The sequence below is a fragment of the Anomaloglossus baeobatrachus genome, chromosome 4 (genome assembly GCF_048569485.1).
Source record: "Anomaloglossus baeobatrachus isolate aAnoBae1 chromosome 4, aAnoBae1.hap1, whole genome shotgun sequence".
Taxonomy (NCBI): Eukaryota; Metazoa; Chordata; class Amphibia; order Anura; family Aromobatidae; genus Anomaloglossus; species Anomaloglossus baeobatrachus.
The window spans coordinates 533,893,777-533,916,704 of record NC_134356.1 but is presented as its reverse complement, the minus strand read 5'-3'; the positions used below and the strand labels follow the sequence as shown (position 1 = coordinate 533,916,704).

Below are 22,928 nucleotides of genomic sequence, written 5' to 3'. Positions count from 1 at the left end.
GGGGGGAAGAAGAGAGAGAGGGGGGAGAAGAGAGAGAGGGGGGAGAAGAGAGAGAGGGGGGGAGAAGAGAGAGAGGGGGGGAGAAGAGAGAGGAGGGGGGAAGAAGAGAGAGAGGGGGGGAGAAGAGAGAGAGGGGGGGAGAAGAGAGAGAGGGGGGGAGAAGAGAGAGAGGGGGGAGAAGAAGGGGGGCAGAAGAGAGAGGGGGGGGAGAAGAGAGAGAGGGGGGGAGAAGAGAGAGAGGGGGGAGAGAAGAGAGAGAGGGGGGGAGAAGAGAGAGAGGGGGGGAGAAGAGAGAGAGGGGGGGAGAAGAGAGAGAGGGGGGGAGAAGAGAGAGAGGGGGGGAAGAGAGAGAGGGGGGAGAGAAGAGAGAGAGGGGGGGAGAAGAGAGAGAGGGGGGGAGAAGAGAGAGAGAGGGGGGAGGAGAGAGAGAGAGGGGGGGAGAAGAGAGAGAGGGGGGAGAAGAGAGAGAGGGGGAGAAGAGAGAGAGAGGGGGGGAGAAGAGAGAGAGGGGGGGAGAAGAGAGAGAGGGGGGAGAAGAGAGAGAGGGGGGGAGAAGAGAGAGAGGGGGGGGAGAAGAGAGAGAGAGGGGGGGAGAAGAGAGAGAGGGGGGGAGAAGAGAGAGAGGGGGGAGAAGAGAGAGAGGGGGGGAGAAGAGAGAGAGGGGGGGAGAAGAGAGAGAGGGGGGAGAAGAGAGAGAGGGGGGGAGAAGAGAGAGAGGGGGGGGAGAAGAGAGAGAGGGGGGGAGAAGAGAGAGAGGGGGGGAGAAGAGAGAGAGGGGGGGAGAAGAGAGAGAGGGGGGGAGAAGAGAGAGAGGGGGGGAGAAGAGAGAGAGGGGGGGGAGAAGAGAGAGAGGGGGGGAGAAGAGAGAGAGGGGGGAGAAGAGAGAGAGGGGGGAGAAGAGAGAGAGGGGGGAGAAGAGAGAGAGGGGGGAGAAGAGAGAGAGGGGGGAGAAGAGAGAGAGGGGGGAGAAGAGAGAGAGGGGGGAGAAGAGAGAGAGGGGGGGAGAAGAGAGAGAGGGGGGAGAAGAGAGAGAGGGGGGAGAAGAGAGAGAGGGGGGAGAAGAGAGAGAGGGGGGAGAAGAGAGAGAGGGGGGAGAAGAGAGAGAGGGGGGGAGAAGAGAGAGGGGGGGAGAAGAGAGAGAGGGGGGGAGAAGAGAGAGAGGGGAGAGAGGGGGAGAAGAGAGAGAGGGGGGGAGAAGAGAGAGAGGGGGGGAGAGAAGAGAGGGGGGAGAAGAGAGAGAGGGGGGAGAAGAGAGAGAGGGGGAGGAGAAGAGAGAGAGGGGGGAGAAGAGAGAGAGGGGGGAGAAGAGAGAGAGGGGGAGAAGAGAGAGAGGGGGGAGAAGAGAGAGAGGGGGGAGAAGAGAGAGGGGGGTAGAAGAGAGAGAGGGGGTAGAAGAGAGAGAGGGGGGGGAGAAGAGAGAGAGGGGGGAGAAGAGAGGGGGGCAGAAGAGAGAGAGGGGGAGGAGAAGAGAGAGAGGGGGGGAGAAGAGAGAGAGAGGGGGGGGAGAAGAGAGAGGGGGGGGAGAAGAGAGAGAGGGGGGAGAAGAGAGAGAGGGGGGAGAAGAGAGAGAGGGGGGGAGAAGAGAGGGGGGGCAGAAGAGAGAGAGGGGGGAGAAGAGAGAGAGGGGGGGGGAAGAGAGAGAGGGGGGGGAAGAAGAGAGACGAGGGGGGAGAAGAGAGAGAGGGGGGAGAGAAGAGAGAGAGGGGGGGAAGAGAGAGAGGGGGGGAGAAGAGAGAGAGGGGGGGAGAAGAGAGAGAGGGGGGGGAAGAGAGAGAGGGGGGAGAAGAGAGAGAGGGAGGAGAAGAGAGAGGGGGGGAAGAAGAGAGAGGGGGGAGAAGAGAGAGAGGGGGAGAAAAGAGGGGGGAGAGGGGGGGAAGAGAGAGAGGGGGGGCAGAAGAGAGAGAGGGGTGGGCAGAAGAGAGAGGGGGGGCAGAAGAGAGAGGGGGGGCAGAAGAGAGAGGGGGGGAAGAGAGAGGGGGGGAAGAGAGAGGGGGGGGAGAGAGAGAGGGGGGGAAGAGAGAGGGGGGGAAGAGAGAGGGGGGGGAAGAGAGGGGGGGGAAGAGAGAGGGGGGGGGGAGAGAGGGGGGGCAGAAGAGAGAGAGGGGGGGAGAAGAGAGAGAGGGGGAGAAGAGAAGAGAGGGGGGGGAGAAGAGAGGGGGGAGAAGAGAGAGAGGGGGGGAGAAGAGAGAGAGGGGGGGAGAAGAGAGAGAGGGGGGGGAGAAGAGAGAGAGAGGGGGGGAGAAGAGAGAGAGAGGGGGGGAGAAGAGAGAGAGAGGGGGGGAGAAGAGAGAGAGAGGGGGGGAGAAGAGAGAGAGAGGGGGGGAGAAGAGAGAGAGAGGGGGGGAGAAGAGAGAGAGAGGGGGGAGAAGAGAGAGAGGGGGGGAGAAGAGAGAGAGAGGGGGGGAGAAGAGAGAGAGGGGGGGGAGAAGAGAGAGAGGGGGGAGAGAAGAGAGAGAGAGGGGGGAGAAGAGAGAGAGGGGGGGAGAAGAGAGAGAGGGGGGGAGAAGAGAGAGAGAGGGGGGGAGAAGAGAGAGAGGGGGGGAGAAGAGAGAGAGGGGGGGAGAAGAGAGAGAGAGGGGGGGAGAGAGAGAGAGAGGGGGGGAGAAGAGAGAGAGGGGGGGAGAAGAGAGAGAGGGGGGAGAAGAGAGAGAGAGGGGGGAGAAGAGAGAGAGGGGGGGAGAAGAGAGAGAGGGGGGGAGAAGAGAGAGAGAGGGGGGGAGAAGAGAGAGAGAGGGGGGGAGAAGAGAGAGAGGGGGGAGGAGAGAGGGGGGAGAAGAAGGGGGGGAGAAGAGAGGGGGGGGCAGAAGAGAGAGGGGGGGAGAAGAGAGGGGGGGGAGAAGAGAGGGGGGGGAGAAGAGAGAGAGGGGGGGAGAAGAGAGAGAGGGGGGGGAGAAGAGAGAGAGGGGGGGAGAAGAGAGAGAGGGGGGGGGGAAGAGAGGGGGGGGCAGAAGAGAGGGGGGGGCAGAAGAGAGAGGGGGAGAAGAGAGAGAGGGGGGGAGAAGAGAGAGAGGGGGGGAGAGAGAGAGGGGAGGAGAAGAGGGGAGGAGAAGAGAGGGGAGAAGAGGGGAGAAGAGAGGGGAGAAGAGAGAGGAGGGGGGAGAAGAGAGAGAGGGGGGGGAGAAGAGAGAGAGGGGGGAGAAGAGAGAGAGGGGGGGGAGAAGAGAGAGAGGGGGGGAGAAGAGAGAGGAGGGGGGGGAGAAGAGAGAGGGGGGGGAGAGAAGAGAGAGAGGGGGGGGGAGAAGAGAGCGAGGGGGGGGAGAAGAGAGCGAGGGGGGGAGAAGAGAGCGAGGGGGGGAGAAGAGAGCGAGGGGGGGAGAAGAGAGCGAGGGGGGGAGAAGAGAGCGAGGGGGGAGAAAAGAGCGAGTGGGGGAGGAAAAGAGCGCGGGGGAGGAAAAGAGAGCGCGGGGGAGGAAAAGAGAGAGCGGGGGAGGAAAGAGAGCGAGGGGGAGGAAAAGAGAGCGCGGGGGAGGAAAAGAGCGAGGGGGAGGAAGAGAGCGAGGGGGAGGAAAAGAGCGAGGGGGGGAAGAGAGCGAGGGAAAGAGAGGGGAGAGGAGAGAGGGATAAGAGGGGGGCAGAGAAGAGGGGGGAAGAGGGGAGGGGGAGAAGAGTGGGCTGAGAGACGAGAGTGGGGGGAAAGAACGGGGGGGGCAGAGGTGCTCTGTCACCAACTGTCTCCACTCTGTGACTTGTGGTGCAGGTGACAGAGTGCAGACAGTTGGTCCCATGCAGCAGGACAGATGGCAGAGCACAGCGGTGACATGCCTGTCAGTGTCTTGCTGCTGGGAGGAGCAGATGAATCACACTGCCCGACACCGGCCCGCTCTCCTGACATCGCAGCAGAGCGGGCGGGTGGACAGTGTGATCACATACTTACGTGCAGGGGGGGGATTCAGCTGAAGAACCCCCCCCCCTGTACTGCACACTGGCGCCCCGTGCCTCACCATCTGCAGGACGCCGGCTCCACAGTGACGTCCTCCGGATCCTCCCCTCAATGCTGGGCTGTGATGTGCGGTAGTTACCGCCCCACAGCCCTGTCACTCAATCTGAGTGGTGCCAGCCTCCTCTGACGTACCCATCCAGTTTGAGAGCCCGGAAATGCCGGGACGTCAGAGGATGCTGGCGGCCACAGCTCCAGGGGGTCATGTGACCGGCACTGAGCGTGCAGGATAGCGCCGCTCAGTGCCAGAACTGGAAACAGAAGCCAAAGGAGAAAACGCCTAGAAAGGTAAGTAGAACTCCTACAGGAAATAAAAAAAATGGGTGAACCACCCCTTTAATATGTGAAGAAACTGGTTAGAGGGGTTTCTGCCCAAAACACAGAGACAAGCACCTATATATTTGATTGGTACTAGTTTATTGGCCTATTCACATGGGCCAATACAGTGGTATAGTGATAGAACAATCATTAATACTACAGTGCCTTGCAAAAGTATTCGGCCCCCTTGAATTTGTCAGCCCTTTTCTACATTTCAGGCTTCAAACAAAGATAAAAAATTTTAATGTTATGTTGAAGAATCAACAACAAGTGGGACACAATTGTGAAGGTGAACGAAATTTTTTGCTTATTTTAAACTTTTTAAAAAATAAATAACTGAAAATTGGGGCGTGCAATATTATTCGTCCCCTTTAAGTTAATACTTTGTAGCCTTTTGCTGCAATTACAGCGGCAAGTCGCTTGGGGTATGTCTCTATCAGTTTTGCACATCGAGAGACTGAATTCTTCCTTTGCAAATAGCTGGAGCTGAGTGAGGCTGGATGGAGAGCGTTTATGAACAGCAGTTTTCAGCTCTTTCCACAGATTCTCGATTGGATTCAGGTCTGGACTGTGACTTGGCCATTCTAACACCTGGATACATCTATTTGTGAACCATTCCATTGTAGATTTTGCTTTATGTTTGGGATCATTGTCTTGTTGGAAGACAAATCTCCGTCCCAGTCTCAGGTCTTTTGCAGACTCCAACAGGTTTTCTTCAAGAATGCTGTATTTGGCTCCATTCATCTTTCCATCAATTTTAACCATCTTCCCTGTCCCTGCTGAAGTAAAGCAGGCCCAAACCATGATGTTGCCACCACCATGTTTGACAGTGAGGATGGTGTGTTCAGGGTGATGAGCTGTGTTGCTTTTACGCCAAACATATCAGTTGGCATTGTGCCCAAAAAGTTCGATTTTGGTTTCATGTGACTAGAGCACCTTTTTCCACGTTTGGTGTGTCTCCCAGGTGGCTTGTGGCAAACTTTAAACAACACTTTATGGATATCTTGGAGAAATGGCTTTCTCCTTGCCACTCTTCCATAAAGGCCAGATTTCTGCAGTGTACAACTGATTGTTGTCCTATGGACAGATGCAAATTTGATGCTGTAATTTTTACACCATATTCCTGCATCCAATCTACACCTCCTGGCAAAAAAAACGCGGTGTTTTGATGCAATTTTTATGCCGCGGTTTTTTTTTTTTTACCAGGAGGTACCTAGAAACACATGCACACTCCTGTCAGAAGTGTGCAGCAGTGCCGGTGATGCACTGTCAGATTCGTGTGCGTCTGATATCACCCGGCACAGCCTGCTGCTGTCTGAACATGAGCGTGCATGTACCTAGAAACACATGCATGCTCCTGTCAGAAGTTTGCAGCTGTTCTGCGATGACAAGTGTGACTGCGGCGTAGAAAAAAAAAAAAAACCGCTTGCTTTTTTAAAAATAATTAAAAAAAAAAAAAAAAAAAACACGACGTGCGGTTCCCCCCAGTTTTCATCCCCAGCCAAGATTATGCCGGCTGGGGGCTGGTATATCCTCAGCCCGCAGCCGCCCGGTAGTGCCGCATCTATTAGATGTGACAATACCGGTGTGCGCTACTGGCTCTTCCCGGTGGCGTGATGCGGTGCCAGTTGGGGTAATAGAAGGGGTTAATTGCAGCACACGGCTGCTGCTAAACCCTAGCTTTGTGTGATGGCACAGGCGTCTATCAGATACCTGCATCACACAAACCTGTAAGTGACAGTAAATAAGCTCAGACAGAGAAAAATCCTTTATTTGAAATAAAGTACAAAACACTCCTCCTTCACCTCTTTATTAACCCCAAACACCCTGCAGCTCCAACGTAATCCACAGGAGAAGTCCCGCGGCGACACATCCGGCTCTGCTGCATCTCAGAGCGAGCAGCCATAGAGCACGGCTGCCCGCTCTGAGTGCAGCCTATTACTGAGCCACAATAAGCAATGACCGCGGCAGAGACTGTCACAGGCTGGGGGACGCGTCAGCCAGGAACCAATCACAGCTGAGAGGACGGCCGGTGTGCAGGGAAAACATGGAAAGCTGTGCGATTTCGTGCACAGCACAGGAAGTGAAAGCGCGACCCGAAAGCAGTGTGCCGCCATGACACAGAGTCTCAGTAAGTATGAAACGCTCATTTATTTATTGTTATTTTTATTAATTGCCAATTCCGTATCGTGCACCCAGAACCCCGCGCCCGGGTCCGGCCCGGAGAGAGCACTGAAACCGCGCGGATCCGGACGTTTACAGTCCGGGTCCGCTCAGCACTATTATCTTTATGTTTGAAGCCTGAAATGTGGGAAAAGGTTGAAAAATTTAAGGGGGCCAAATACTTTCGCAAGGCACTGTATAGTTTTGCCCCATAATATGCATATTATCAGCAGCACGTCCTTCGGTTACATAGGGAGAATGAGCACTTTGTCCTTTTGTTGCCATCTTTACATGATTATAACCTCATATTAATGGCCTTTACTCTATGTACAAAATAATCTTCCACTATGTACCAGATATGTCGCCTTGGTATACCCATTATTCACAAATGGGAGAACATACAATGAAAGCATGATATGTAGTGATGAGCGAGCAGTACCATTCTCACGGGCTCAGTACTTGAGCATGGTAGTCCTCACTCATACTAATAATATGAACAAAATGCTAAAACTGACCATAAAACAACATACCATACGCAAGAAGATAGATTACATACCTGGAGCCATTGTGACTGATTATTCTCGCTGGCAGTCCAGGCATTGGTTTTCCCCATCTTGTCCAGGCGGGCATAGTGTGGGTGCCAGGTGAATGCGTCAATCCCCCATGTTTTGAAGACACTTGATGCTGTTATTTGCTTATCGGGAACCAGGTGGGATTTCATTCCGAGTGGCTCTGAGCAACCTACCGTGTTGAAATACACTGTAACACAACGGTTTATAAAAGGGTGGGAAGAGAGGAGTGCTCAGAATTACAAGCTCGGTGCAAGCGTGAAGCGTGACTTCTGAAGCAACAGCAATACAGTCCAGAGGGTATAAGGTATTAAGTATATATTTAGATACACACACGTGAATAAACCCTGACAAGTGATGCTATGCAGATATATAGTACAGTCAAAGCTCTCTATAATCAGTGGAGAGATTGTAGCACTAAAATCTCCCGACTAAGAGAATCAAATCAGCCCATTAACTATAACAGATCCTGGGGTGAGGGGTTATTTCTTAAGAGACCCCAAAGATGCTGAATAATAAACTGGAGCTGCACAGAGCGGGCAGCCATCTGTTCCTAATCAAGGAGATGGTGATTAACTCCGGTAAAGAAGCCAGATGACGGATGAGCACGATGTGTGTGTGGTCACCGCCACATCGCATATAGTAAACACCAAAGTGAGCACGAGCCCATCACTCAGCTGTCAAGATCTGTACTAAACTCTACAGAGGAGTATTACAGGCCATAGCCAAGACAAGGCTGACCGGACAGATAAAAGCCTTCTCCCCTCATTGCCGCAGACATGTCTGTTTAGGTAAGATGGGTGGGAAGCGTTTAATCAAACTTCTGGTCAAGATAAGAAAAAAAAAAAAAAAATAATAATACACACGTTTTTTCTAATTATAAATCATCCCATAAAGGTTGGGTTTGGTTTAACAGAAGCACTATCATTCCACATTAATAGAAGGGTTCTACCAAGTTTGGAACTTATCCCCTATCCATTTATCTGACGTTTACGACTCACAATGATCCACAAGAATCAGTTTTTCTAGAATGGAGCGGTAGTCAATCATTCTTAATAGGAGTGCTGAAGACAAGTCGAAAGTGGCATTAAGAAAATGGAGAAGTGCGCATAATTAACCACAGCTAGATTCTGAAGAGCCCTGGTTCTTGAGATCGTTGGGGGTCCCAATGGTTGAACCCCTAGAGATTATGAAGTTCTACCCAATTTTGGTAGAGCCTCTTTAAGTTCCTGTTCTGTCATAGTCTGAAATATTAGAAGTGCTTATGGGAACAGAGATGTCAACTTTAAGCAGATTTTGACCCCCTTAAATCAATTCAGGGACTCATAGAAATGAAAAGGAATGGACAATCACCTCTCGCAGCAGCACTGTTGTAGCAATGTTAGCAATGCTGAGCCCGCCAGGAGATGTGACCTTGTTATACCACGTGACCACTGCAGCCACTGACTGGCTGAAGCCGTTGCTATTTTGTTAGGGCTGATTTCCAATCTGAGAATATTGATGAGCTGCAGCCAATCACTGGATGCCGATTGTTGTAACATGACAGCTGCAGCCAATGACACATCAGAAGCCAGAAACCGTAACGCCAACATTGCTAGAATAGCGCCACTGCTGGAGGCTAGTATTTATTGTTTTCTTTGAGGGGGTGTCCAACAGAGGATTACCTCCTTACAGTCCAAGTATTAACTGTAACATGGACATAACATGAAGGATAACAGAGTTGACTCCATGTAGTTCTGCTGGATCAGAGCTTGGTGCTCAGCGAAACTTGCTACCCATGGCATCCCCAGCATCTCTTGATTAGTAGCTCCCAGACTTCGTTAGGCTGGAGCCACACTTGTGAGTGCCTCGCGTATAACTCGCGTGAGTCTCTCATTGAATCACCCGGCACGGCCGCACACTTTGCTGACAGGAGCAGGTCAGTTGCATGTATCTCTATGCCGGGTGATTCAATGAGAGACTCGCGCGAGTTATACACGAGGCACTCACAAGTGTGACTCCGGCCTTACATATAGAGCGATGCACACATGACATTGGGAGGGGCGTAGTAATGAGAAGTGGCAATGGGGATGATATACGGGGACAGGTGAGCAGAGAGTATTAATTCTTCCTACATCCTACGTTTACTATGCACTGGTGCAGAGACCCCAAAGCATTACAATGAACAGTCAATTTGGGGTTAATGTTGATTCTAATCAAATTTCGCTGTAAAATCTAATTGTTTTGAAATTTGATCCTCTGTGTATATTACATAAACTGTAGACAACAAGTTTAGCAAATTACTAAGAGCGTGTGAGCTGTGGATACTCACACCACGGCTTCGCTTTCATCTAAGAACATGACTCCGTCCCCACCCTCTCTGAATCACCAAACCATACAAACAGCAGCGATTTCTCAATAATCTGTAAGAACATAACACTGCGCTGACTCATCGGCTCGGAGCGTGTTTATGGCTCACTGCGGTGTAATGTCACTCCATGCCATAAGATGGAGACACTGATAGAGCATTTCTAACAAGATAATCCCGACACTCCGCAGATCACATTTCTCACTGCAGATAAGTCTAGATAATCAATTCTAGAGAAAACACTGAAGAAACAGATCCTTCTGAGGAATGTTACCTATATATTGTACGCATTAACACTTTAAAGGGGGATTTAAGGGATTTTGCAATATTTGCACATTAATAGTGGATGTTTTCACCCTTTGTTCAATTTGTATTCCTATATTTTCAGTAATTTACAAAGAAACATGAAATGGTAAGTGATTTTTTTTTCTTTGTTTGCCAATTTGTGTTTTTTTTTTTTTACATTGTTTATTACGCTGAAACGTGATTCCCAGGTACGTAGGATTACAGCAATATCAAACTTGTAGAGGTTTTCTTTTCCTTTATTTTGCGCTCTTTTTTTGTGAAGTGCAGTGATCGAAAAAAACTTAAATTCTTGTACTGAATTTTTATTTCTCTTTATGGTGATTATTACTGTAATTTCAAATTTGATGGATTGGTATCGGTGCGTCATTAAAAACCCAAATTTGTGGATATTTTTTTTTTTATATATATTTTCAACTGAGAAAAGTTGGGCATTACTTTTTAAAAAATAAAAAGTTTTTAAAGTATTCTTGGGCCACTTGAACCGGTATCGTTCTTTACACAGTAGTGAGGTATATAGTGAGAATTACATTCTCGCAAGAAGTGGTGAGAGATGGTGGGAATGGAAGAGTCTGCAAAACACAACAGACCATTTAGGCTATATGCGCATGTGTGCGTTTTTCATGCCTTTACGCTGCGTATTGCAGTGCGTCCTGCGTCCCCTGCACAATCTATGAAGATTGTGCATAATCCGTGCGTACGATGCTTTTTTAAACGCAGCGATTTGAGTGTCAAAAATTTCACAAAATCCGTGCGTTTAAAAATGCAATATGTCACTTATTTGGTGCGCTTTGGATGCTGCTCCCGCTCTGTCTATGGGTGAGGCAGCATCCCGAGCGCATGAAATCGGCATCTATTTTGCAGATACACTGCATCTATTACGCAGTGTTTCTGCAGCGATTTGCAGCGCACATGTGATCCCAAATCACTGCAGAAATTGCAGCATGTACATGCGCACATAGCCTTAAGCCTGCTTTACACGGGACGACCGATTGTGAAATTGCACTATCGATCATACCCGCCCCCATCGTTTTTGCGTCACTGGCAAATCGCTGCCCGTGGCGCACAAACTCGTTTAACCCCCGTCACACGCACTTACCTGCCGGACGACCTCGCTGTGGGCGACGAACATCCACTTCCTGAAGTGGGAGGGACGTTCTGCGTCACACGGCAGCCGGCCAATAGAAGCGGAGGGGCGGAGATGAGCGGGACGTAAACATCCCGCCCACCTCCTTCCTTCCATTAAGCCGGTGGGTGCCGTGGGACGCAGGTACGCTGTGTTCATCGTTCCCGTGGTGTCACACGGAGCAACGTGTGATGCCACGGAAACGATGAACAACCTGCACCCATGAAAATAAACGAGATTATGAAAGTTAATGACGAGTACACGACTCACGATTTGTGAGCGATACTGCGTCATTCAGAGGTGTCACACGAGAAGACGTCGTGCGCTATGCCGGATGTGCGTCACGAAAACCGTGACCCCCGACGACATATCGCACAATCTATTGTCTCGTGTAAAGCCCGCATTACAGTCCACTGCCAGCTAAACAGCAGCGACTGGAGACCGCTCTGATCGATGGGATTACAAAAGTAGCAAACTGTACAACACCACTGGCATCTTCCCGGTATGTGCTCACTTCCTGAGCCTGCTCCATAGACATATCACAATACTCAAAGTCGGAAAGGGGGGAGGAAAAAATAAAAATAAAAAAGAAACACATGATCGCTGCAGTACAGACCCCTGAAGCAAGCGATTGACTGCTGCGGTCACTTGAGTAATGGATGATCACTATAAGATTTGCAAAAAGCACCAGAACATTGGGCACTGGATCAGGTGGGGGAATCAATATTTAGTATCAATTTCATGGCATTTTTTGAGCCATAGTCAGGAAATGATTCATATTTAAGGAGAAATATCAAGGAAGGACATTCCACTTGTCCTCCGTCTTGGATCCATTTGTGACTGACTGAAAGAGCATCAAAACTGCAGTGGTCTTCTTAGCAAAAAAATTCTGTATGTGAAACCATCATCAGAATTTTCATTCTTTTAAATCCTCACAACCTTTATCAAAAATAACAATAGTCAAACTAACCGCAGGGACTTTTTAAAGTGACTTCCTCTTTTGGGAAACAACACATGCACATTAGCCACAATAGTCAGACCCAGACCTCATCTTTTGTATTGAATGAGCCTGTGCAAAGGTGATTGTGAAGAAAAAGGGAAAAGGGTCAGCTGTTACATCGCCTATTGTGATAAGTTATCCACTAGGTGTTACCAGTCATTGTAATCCAGACTCATAATATGGAGCATTTCTGAAAAATGGTCATAAAAAGGCAGAGCATGAGTCTAAAAAAAAAAAAAAAAAAAAAAGCCACAGTGGCCTCTGAAAATTATAAGATTACCAATTATTTACCGTACTTGAAAACAAAATTGGGGCAGTTTTTGTTTTTTTTAAGTACCTGTAAAATGAAAAACTTTATTTAAACAATATGTCTTTTTCGGATGATGGCTTCACTGTAAAGGGGTAAACAATTATGCATAAGTAAAACAAGATGGGAATTCCAATGATCATACTGCTCAGGAAGGACAAGTGTCCTGTGTTCCAGATATGAAAATGTGCATATCAACCCATGAACAAAAGCAAAGACCTTGTGAAGATGCTGGCGGAAGCTGTTAAGATTAAGTGAGGGTCCCTCTACTCTGGCTCATACAGGGGAGTCCTGAGCAGGGGACCTCCCTTTACGGTATTCATAAAGCTGATTCTAAGATAGGCGGTCTAGAAAAGAAAAAAAAAAAATCTTGATGGCAAACCTAATCCATAGGCTCTAACAGATCAGCAGTTAGTTATTCTAGTCTACATTACCTGGTGTCACAATGTGTTCACCAAGTACATATGGACAGAGAAAACAAGTTCTTCTAATAGTGGTCGTGGCCGGGTACTGCACATTCGTCTCCTATTGATTTGAATGGTAAGCGAATGTGCAGTACCCGGCTGTGTCCATTATCAGAAGACTGGGTAGTTTTGGACTGAGCATTTCCGGCTGCCTGCTCCTGCCACCGACAACAGCTGATCGGCAGGGTTGCGGGTTGTCAGACATTCATGACCTATCCAAGTAGTGGATAATCTCTTCAACATTAGTTCTACAAATTGAGTTTGTACTAGTTATCAGAAGGTTAGTTCAGCAGAAAAATCTAAGGAAGCTCAGCTATACAAAAGAAAAAAGAATTACCACTCATTTCACAGCCGAAAAGCTCAAAACGCATGGTGCAGCCTCTGTGACAGGTCACGGGGTAGACACGAATGTACTGCGCGGTGACTGGAGGACTCAAAATATTGGCCTTTCTGCCATCATTGTCTAGGTTTCCATGAAAAATCTAAAGGAATGAACACAAGAGTGTTTTTTATTACATGATACATTTCAACAACCATCTCTCCCGTGGAGAGTATAATGTAATGTTACAAGATATTTTGTTAATTTATCACACAAGGGCTCTATGAAAGTTTTAAGACAGGCGTGAAAAGTATTCTCCACACGCGGAGATTTTTGTTGCAGATTTGGTGCAGTTAATTGTGCAGTTTGTTCCCCAAATCTGCATGTCCATCCTTATGTCAGTAAAGTCTATGAGAATTCTAAATAGCTGTGCGCACATTGCTTCTTTTTGCCTTGCAGTTTTGGGTGCAGAAAACAAAAAAAATCTGCATCATGTCAATTTTTGGTGCGTTTTTATCCTGCAGTTTTTTGTTGTTTTTTTTTTTAAATACCTTTTAGACATCGATTTCACAAAAAAACCCCACAAAAAATGCATGTCATTTTTGGTGCGTTTTTCTGCCAGAAGGTGCATTTTTTGGTGCAGAAAATTTCTGCACCTAATCTGCAGCATGCACACCTAAACTGAATGTTAAGAATGTAGCCCTACGATTAATATTTGGTGAGTTTCTGAATCCCTTATGTAAATTATTACTATTATTATATACATACACAGTCACAATTTTAGGCTGGGGCCACACGGGGACTACTGCGATCCCCTTGCATGACACTCGGCTCATCCGATTAGGGCTGAGAAAATAAATCGCTCATGTGTGCTGACACACAGGCTAGAATTGGTCCGAGTGGAATGCGATGTTTTATAGCACTCCACTCGCACTGTTTTTCTCGCCATGTGGCTTAGGCCTTATTGCGCTTTTGGAACTGTGATTTGTTTTGTTTGTGTAAGTCATGCTTTAAATAAAGCTGCTTTGTTTTAAATATGATATTTGTCTGTGGCAAAACTTGACTGATACGAACTACATGCGTATTTTAGTGCTTGCTGCAGCAGAAACGCAAGAGAAATTGACATGTTGCAAATTTCACACACAAACTGCAGGTAGAAAAAAAACAAAAAAAACACAACCATTGACAAAAAAATGTAAAGAACACATCTCATAAATAAACCAGATTTAAACAATAGGTAATTTTCTGATGATAAAATCTCTAACTTTCCATTAATAATGGTAGACAATGCCCACCTTGTCTTTTTTCTGTCCATCAACTTTGTAAAACGTGAATTCTTGTCCATCCACGCTGTATGCCACCTTAAATTCTTTCACGTACTCTGCCTTGCCCATCCGACTGGCACCTTGAGTAATGATCCCAGAGACCCGCAACTGTCTCAAGAGGTTAACCTGTAGAAGCATGGTAATACAGCACGTGTAAGTACAAGTTGTGACAGGAAAAGCATTGCAAGAATGAAGGACTTATTTGGGTGAAAGCAGAGATGGGCGGCCCTTCCATGCAAGACCTGTTTCTGGGCCCCTTCTAGTGATGAGCGAGCACTACCATGCTTGGGTGCTCGGTCCTCATAATGAGCAGTCAGGACGCTTGGATGGGCTTGATTTGTGTACTGTAAGTCACTGGGGAACTCAAGCATTTTTATGAAAGATCTTCTGGAAAAATGTTTGAGTTCCCCATTGACTTCCTTATACTCGGCACTAGAGTTGAGCCCATTCAAGCTTCCAAGTGCTCGTTATGAGTACCAAGCATGGTGGTGTCCACTCATCAATAGTCCATTCATTTTAACTAATGTCCCCTATATTTTTCTCTAACAATCAACCAGTAATTGTGAGATAAAGGAAAGTCATTGGCTTAGTGCTTGGACGGGCTCGATTCGTGTACCGAGTATAATTTAAGTCACTGGGGAACTCAAGCATTTTTACAAAAGAGCTAGAAAAATGTTCAAGTTTCCCATTGGACGTCCATAATACTCGGCATTAGAGCCAAGCCCATCCAAGCTTCCAAGTGCTCGTTAAGAGTACCGAGCATGGTAGTGTCCACTCCTTACTAGTCCTTTCATTTTATCTAATATCCCCTATATTTTCCTCTAACCATTAACCAGTAATTGTGAGATATAGGACATTCATTGGCTTAGTCTTTCAAACCATCTAATAGAAAGTCACTTTTAAGGCAACAAACCATCCTGCATGTTGGAATCCCACTGGCCACATTTAAGTGCGTATTAGCCATCTATTTTAAAACACATTTCCTCTATTTGGCCCATTTATTAAAACGCTCAAAACAACCCTCGTTCATTTATATAATATAATTAAAAAAAAAAAAAAAGTCATGAAAAGGAAATAATATCTAGAAGTGTGCCATGATGGCTGAGTAACTGAAGCCGAGGTCATTTCGAAGATGTAATAATCCATCACATGATACGAGATTTAGCTTCACACAAAACCAAATCCTGAATTACAATGAATAGCAATGTGGAGGGTCCGTCCTTGAGAAGATGACGTCCAGTGCAGTATTTTCTGGTCAGCACATAAAGACTCAATTTAAGATTTCGACTGGAGAAGAAAAAGCCATGCACAGTTCTGCACCACTTTTAAGTAGAATACAAAGGATTACTCTGAGACATTAGGAATATGTCACCCAAAGAAAAATCAATTCAACTTCCCGCTTGAAAAATTTATGTAAACTTGCAGTTAAGCTTTCCAAACAAATCCAGGCAGTAACCTTAGAGCTGAATAATTAGTTTTGTAGAAGGTGTGGTCCTAAAGGGACAGGAGATGTCCTTCTCATACACCGGGACATTGGGCAGTACATACCACATTGGAGAGGATGCCATTTCCGCTGACCGATGAATTGGGCTATGTTCACACACTGCATCTTTTTGAGTGTATCTTGACTGCATCTTTTTCCTGTGGTCTCAGAATATGCAACTTGTGGCCCAAAAACACATGACATTTTGCCACGTTTTTTAAAGGAGAAACAATGATAGGATAGGATAATTGATAGATAGCTAGAAGAGATAGAGAATATAGATAGAATAAAAGAAATAACAGAATAGCTTGATAAGGGATAGCTAGCTTGGCCAGCGGTTTTGTTTTTGTTTTTTTTAAAAAAATAAATAAATTACGTGGGGTCCCCTCATTTTTCATATCTAGCAGAGGAACAGCAGCAGCTGCGGTCTGCAACCCTCAGCTGTCTGCTGTACTTTGGCTGGTTATGAAAAAGAGGGGCGTTCACGTTTTGGTTTTTTTAACTATTTTTTCTAAAACCAGCCAAGATACAGCAGACAACTGGGGGCTGATATTAGGTTGGGAAGAGCCATCGTTATTTGGCCCTTTCCAGCCTAACAATAGCAGCCCACAGCCACCCCAGAAGTGGCTCATCAATAAGATGTGCCAATTCTGGCGCTGGGCCCAGCTCTTCCCGTTGCCCTGTCGTGGAGGCAATCGAGGTAATAAGGGGTTAACAACAGTCCGCAGCTGCTACTAAGCCCTAGCTTAGTGATGGCTGGCGTCTATGAGACACCCCCCTCACTAATCTGTAAGTGAATTGAAATATGAAATAAACAAACACCCAAAAAATCCTTTATTTGAAATAAAAAAAAGAGAATTTTGTTACTTACCGTAAATTCTTTTTCTTATAGTTCCGTATTGGGAGACCCAGACCATGGGTGTTTAGCTTCTGCCTCCGGAGGACACACAAAGTACTACACTTAAAAGTGTAGCTCCTCCCTCTGAGCTTATACACCCCCTGGTAGCCAGTCCAAGGCAGTTTAGTGCAAAAGCTGAAGGAGAATAGCCACCCACAAGTAGAACCGAGTAAGAACCGGAACAACCGGAGACTCTGTCCACGACAACAGCCGGTGATAACACACGGAACAAGAAAATTGCCAACAGGCAACAGGGAGGGTGCTGGGTCTCCCAATACGGAACTATAAGAAAAAGAATTTACGGTAAGTAACAAAATTCTCTTTTTCTTTATCGTTCCTTTGGGAGACCCAGACCATGGGACGTTCCAAAGCTGTCCCTGGGTGGGAATAAACAGAAAAAACTAAGAAGTAGGCGGAGCCTAACTTCACAAGTGGGCGACAGCCGCCTGAAGGATGCGTCTGCCCAAGCTCGCATCTGCCGAAGCATGAGCATGCACTTGGTAGTGCTTCGAAAAGGTATGCAGGCTAGTCCAAGTGGCAGCCTGACAGACTTGTTGAGCCGTAGCCTGGTGCCTAAAAGCCCAAGAGGCACAGACAGCTCTGGTCGAGTGTGCTTTGATCCCCGGCGGGGGAGGCACCGGAGTACTCTGGTAGGCGCCCGAAATGGTCGATCTAATCCAACGGGCCAAGGTCGGCTTAGAAGCAGAGAGACCCTTGCGCCGCCCTGTGGTTAGCACAAAAAGAGAGGTGCACCGCCTAAGCGCAGCGGTGCAAGCCACATAAATCCGGAGAGCATGCACCAGATCTAGAGTATGCAGCGCTTTCTCAAAGCGATGAACAGGGGCTGGACAGAAGGAAGGCAAGGAAATATCCTGGTTAAGGTGGAAGGGAGAGACCACCTTAGGAAGAAAGTCCGGGGTCGGACGGAGAACTACCTTGTCTTGGTGAAAAACCAAAAAAGGTGACTCAGAGGAGAGCGCAGCCAAATCAGATACTCTCCTGAGAGAAGTTATGGCAACTAGAAAGGCCACCTTTTGAGAAAGACGATACAAAGAAACCTCCCTAAGAGGCTCAAAGGGGGGTTTCTGCAATACCGTGAGGACCAAGTTAAGGTCCCAGGGATCCAAGGGCTGCCGATAAGGCGGAATGATGTGAGACGCACCTTGCATGAAGGTGCGGATTTGAGCCAGCCGGGCGATACGCCGCTGGAGCAGCACTGATAGAGCTGAGACTTGTCCCTTGAGAGAGTTAAGGGACAGTCCTAGCTGCAGACCGGACTGTAGAAAAGACAGAAGGGTCGGCAACGAGAATGGCGAAGGAGAATGGCCGGAAGAGCGACACCAGGACAGGAACATTTTCCAAGTAATGTGATAGATCTTGACGGAGGAAGACTTACGGGCCCGGGTCATAGTGGAGATGACTTCAGGAGGAATACCAGAAGCCGTCAAAATCCAGGACTCAAGAGCCATGCCGTCAATTTGAGTGCCGCAGAATTCGGGCGGAAAAACGGACCTTGCGAGAGCAGGTCTGGACGGTCCGGAAGATGCCACGGCATCTCCACGGACAGTTGGAGCAGGTCCGGATACCAAGCTCGCCTGGGCCAGTCCGGTGCAATGAGGATGACTCGACGGCCCTTCATTCTGATCTTGCGCAGGACTCTGGGCAAGAGAGCTAGAGGGGGAAACACGTAGGACAGACGAAACTGGGACCAGTCTTGAACCAGAGCGTCCGCGGCGAAGGCCTGAGGATCGTGGGAGCGAGCCACGTAAACCGGAACCTTGTTGTTGTGACGGGATGCCATTAGGTCCACGTCCGGAGTGCCCCATTTGCGGCAGATTGAAACAGTGCCGGGTGCAGGGACCACTCGCCACCGTCCACGGATTGACGGCTGAGATAATCTGCCTCCCAGTTTTCTACGCCAGGGATGTGGACTGCGGATATGGTGGACTTGGAGTCCTCCGCCCATTGAAGGATGCGTTGGACCTCCAACATTGCCAGGCGGCTGCGTGTCCCGCCTTGGTGATTGATGTAGGCAACCGCTGTCGCGTTGTCTGACTGGACTCGAATGTGCCTGCCCGCCAACAGGTGGTGAAAGGTTAGGAGAGCTAGAAGCACAGCTCTGGTTTCCAGCACATTGATTGAAAGGGCTGACTCGGACGGAGTCCAAGTGCCCTGAGCTCTGTGGTGGAGATGTACCGCTCCCCAGCCGGATAGGCTGGCATCCGTGGTGAGAATCACCCAGGACGGAGCCAGGAAGGAGCGCCCTTGGGACAGGGAGAGGGGTCGAAGCCACCACTGAAGAGAGCTCCTGGTCCGTGGCGACAGAGCCACTAACCTCTGTAAGGAGGAAGGCCGCTTGTCCCAACAGCGGAGGATGTCCAGCTGCAGAGGACGCAGATGGGACTGGGCAAAGGGAACCGCCTCCATGGAAGCCACCATTTGACCCAGCACCAGCATCAGGCGCCTGAGGGAATAACGGCGGGGCCTCAGGAGAGAGCGCACCACTAGCCGGAGAGACTGCTGTTTGATTAAGGGCAACTTCACAAGTGCCGGCAAAGTCTCGAACTGCATCCCTAGGTACGTGAGACTCTGAGTCGGAGTCAGAGTGGATTTGTGAAGATTGACAATCCACCCGAATTGGGCTAGGGTGGCGAGAGTGAGCGAAACACTCCGCTGACAGTCTGCGCTGCATGGACCCTTGACCAGAAGGTCGTCCAGGTAAGGGAGCACTGCCAACCCCTGGAGGTGCAGGACCGCAATCACTGCCGCCATGACCTTGGTGAATACCCGAGGGGCCGTGGCTAACCCGAAGGGGAGAGCCACGAATTGGAAATGATCCTCTCCTATCGCAAAACGTAACCAACGCTGATGTGACACTGCGATTGGCACATGTAGATAGGTATCTCTGATGTCGATGGACGCCAGGAACTCCCCTTGGGTCATAGAGGCAATGACTGATCGCAGGGACTCCATGCGAAAATGCCGCACCCGAACATGCTTGTTGAGAAGCTTGAGATCCAGGATGGGCCGAAAGGTACCGTCCTTTTTTGGAACTAGGAAGAGATTGGAGTAAAAACCTCTGAACCGTTCCTGAGCGGGAACTGGGACAATCACTCCGTTTGCCTGCAAGGACGCCACGGCCTGCGAGAAGGCGGCGGCCTTGGAGCAGGGGGGAGTTGAGAGAAAAAAATCTGTTTGGAGGGCTGGAAGAGAATTCTATCCTGTAGCCGTGAGATATGATGTCTCTCACCCACTGATCGTAGACTTGCTTTAACCAAGCGTCGCCAAAGTGGGAGAGCCTGCCACCGACAAAGGACGTGGTTGGAGCGGGCCGAGAGTCATGAGAAAGCTGCCTTAGTGGCAGAACCTCCTGCGGTCTTCTGCGGACGCGCTTTTGGGCGCCAGTTGGATTTCTGATCCTTGGCTGAGTTAGCGGACGAGGCGGAAGGCTTAGAGGATGACCAGTTGGAGGAACGAAAGGAACGAAACCTTGATTGATTCCTACCCTGGGCGGGTTTCCTGGTCTTGGTTTGTGGCATGGAAGTACTCTTCCCGCCAGTAGCTTCTTTAATGATTTCATCCAGCTGTTCACCAAACAGCCGTGAACCAGCAAAAAAGGGAGCCCAGCAAGAAACTTCTTGGAAGAAGCATCTGCCTTCCACTCTCGAAGCCACAAAATCCTGCGGATAACAAGAGAATTAGCTGAAGCCACCGCAGTGCTGTGAGCAGCCTCTAGCATGGCAGACATGGCATAAGATGAAAAAGCTGAAGCCTGAGCAGTTAAGGTAACCATCTCAGGCATAGATTCCTTGGTGAGGGAATGAATCTCCTCTAGAGAAGCAGAGATGGCTTTGAGAGCCCACACTGCTGCAAAAGTCGGGGAAAACGCGGCCCCCGCCGCTTCATACACAGATTTGGCCAGAAGGTCAATCTGACGGTCAGTGGAATCCTTAAGTGAGGTGCCGTCAGCCACCGACACAACGGTCCGGGCTGAGAGCCTAGACACCGGGGGGGGTCTACCTTTGGGGAGTGAGACCACTCCTTGACCACCTCAGGTGGAAATGGAAACCGGTCATCAGAACCACGCTTTGGAAAGCGTTTGTCAGGGCAGGCCCTGGGTTTGGTCACAGCGGTCTGAAAACTGGAGTGGTTAAAGAACACACTCTTCACTCTCTTAGGCGAGGTAAACTGATGTTTTTCTGCCAAAGAGAGTTGCTCCTCTGACACTGGCGGATTGAGATCCAGCACAGAATTAATAGAAGCAATCAAATCACTAAGGTCCGAGTCACCCTCAGAGAAATCAAAGGGATACATAGCCTCCGAGCCCCCAGTGAGGGCATCCTCCTCGTCTTGAGAGTCAGCTCTTGAGACAGAGCCGTGGGATGGGGAGGGGGAGGAAACCCTGTGCCTTCTCTTAGAAGGACGGGGTCTGGGATCAGATGATGAATCCTCCGTGAGCTCTGATGGACGGAGGTCAGAGGATAGGAGTCCTCTGTCAAGAGTATTAGAGGCACCCTGTGAGGGGGGCTGATGCATATTCATCAAAGTCCTGGACAAAAGTCCCATAGACTCAGCAAATGACTGGGATATGGACCTAGAAAAGGACTCTACCCAGGCCGGGGTTTCAGTCACAGGTGCAGCAGCAGCAGCCTGAGAGACCACTGGGGGTGAGACTCCAGGCTGTGGCACCGCCAAGTTAGAGCAACCATCACTGTGTGGATAAATGCTCGGCTCAGGCAGCAGGAGCTTACATGCAGTGCATGCAGCATAAGCTTTGGAGCCTTGCTCCTTGTGTGAGACATGCTGCTGGAGTGGGGGCTTTGCAGAGAATGAACCCCAGGGAGAATATACAGAGGTCCACAACCGGAGACCGGCTGTGGCTTACCAGACCGCTGAGCGCGGTGTTGTGTGCCCTCCAGATCCCGAAGCCTGGTCCCCCAGTGCGCAGCACCTCAGCAGAGATGCAGAATGCAGGATGTCCCAGAGCAGAGTGAACTCTGCCTGAGAAATGGGGCGTTCCTATAAAAGAGCGGGAACTGGAGGGATATAGAGACCTGCAGGGAAGGAGGTACGCCCCAGCAGTGGGGAGTGTCCCTCCCCTGTGTAGAACGGACGCCGGGAGGAGCCGAACCTGTCCCTCTGCATGAGTGACATGCGAGGGCAGGAAAACAAAACTATCGGCGAGGCTGACAAGCAGGCACCATCGGCGCGGTTCTCTGGCAAAAGCTGGAGAACCCGCCGGAAAAGTTAAAAACAATCACATACAGCATACTCTCCCCATACAATAAAGAACCGGGACCCCCAACATAAACGTCTCAGGTACTTAGCTGCTGAGACGCAGGGCCATGTCCCTGGGGATGAGTGCTCCGGTCCAACAGAATCCTCAAGGGGCTGTGGATGGAGACCGGACTCCTGCCAGGCATGGAGACTGTGCTGGCTCCCACTTCAAGCCAGAGCCCAGAAGGGATGGTGAAGGAGCGTGGCATGTAAGGCTTCAGCCTTGTAAATCAACCTTAACAACACCGCCGACACAGTGGGGTGAGAAGGGACATGCCGGGAGTGGACATGGACCCGCTTTTCTTCAAACGCTTTCCAAAAGTCAAACAAATCAGATGAAAATGCATGTGTGGATGTATGACCTCCTGAACACAAAGCGATAAACTGGCTAGGACTGGCTACCACGGGGTGTATAAGCTCAGAGGGAGGAGCTACACTTTTAAGTGTAGTACTTTGTGCGTCCTCCGGAGGCAGAAGCTAAACACCCATGGTCTGGGTCTCCCAAAGGAACGATAAAGAAAGACAAAAAAGCACCCTCTTTCACCACTTTATAAACCCCCCAAACACCCTTCAGGTCCAACATAATCCACACGTGGTCCCACGACGCTTCCAGCACTGCTACATATCTGAAGCTCACAGCAAGCACCATAGAACAAGACTGTCCGCTGTGAGCTCCATGTAGCAACTGAAGTGAGCCGCGCGATAAGCGATTATGTCACTCAGGTTACCCGAGGCCACAGCTGGAGTCCTCTACCTGTGACCGGTCGCAAATCAGGCCTCGACTGAAGTGAGCAGTGCAATCAGCGGGACGTCACTCAAGTGATTTGCTGTCCTAGGTGGAGGCTGTGGCCGCGGCTAACCTGAGTGACATCACCGCTGAGCGCTCGGCTCACTTTAGTTGCAGCCTCAACTTCACAGTGGGCAGTCCTGTTCTATGGCGCTCACTGTGAGCTTCAGATATGTAGCAATGCTGGAAGCATCAAGGGACCTCGTGTGGATTATGTTGGACCTGAAGGGTTGTGTTGGGGTTAATAAACTGGTGAAAGAGGATGCTTTTTATCTTTTATTCCAAAGAAAGCATTATTTTGGTCT

At 49.4% G+C, this 22,928-nt stretch overlaps 1 protein-coding gene across 2 annotated transcripts in view; it reads right to left on the bottom strand.

The window, feature by feature from the left end:
• Positions 1–22,928, bottom strand: part of MFGE8 (milk fat globule EGF and factor V/VIII domain containing) — a 96,136-nt gene that overhangs the window by 29,105 nt on the left and 44,103 nt on the right. The window contains exons 6-8 of one of the 2 annotated variants that reach the window (XM_075345943.1): positions 14,149–14,304; positions 12,872–13,016; positions 6,975–7,177 (exon numbers count right to left, since the gene is read on the bottom strand). In XM_075345943.1, coding sequence (XP_075202058.1) covers positions 6,975–7,177; positions 12,872–13,016; positions 14,149–14,304 — 504 coding nt within the window. The remainder of the gene's footprint in view (positions 1–6,974; positions 7,178–12,871; positions 13,017–14,148; positions 14,305–22,928) is intronic. The other variant, XM_075345944.1, reaches the window with a different exon arrangement.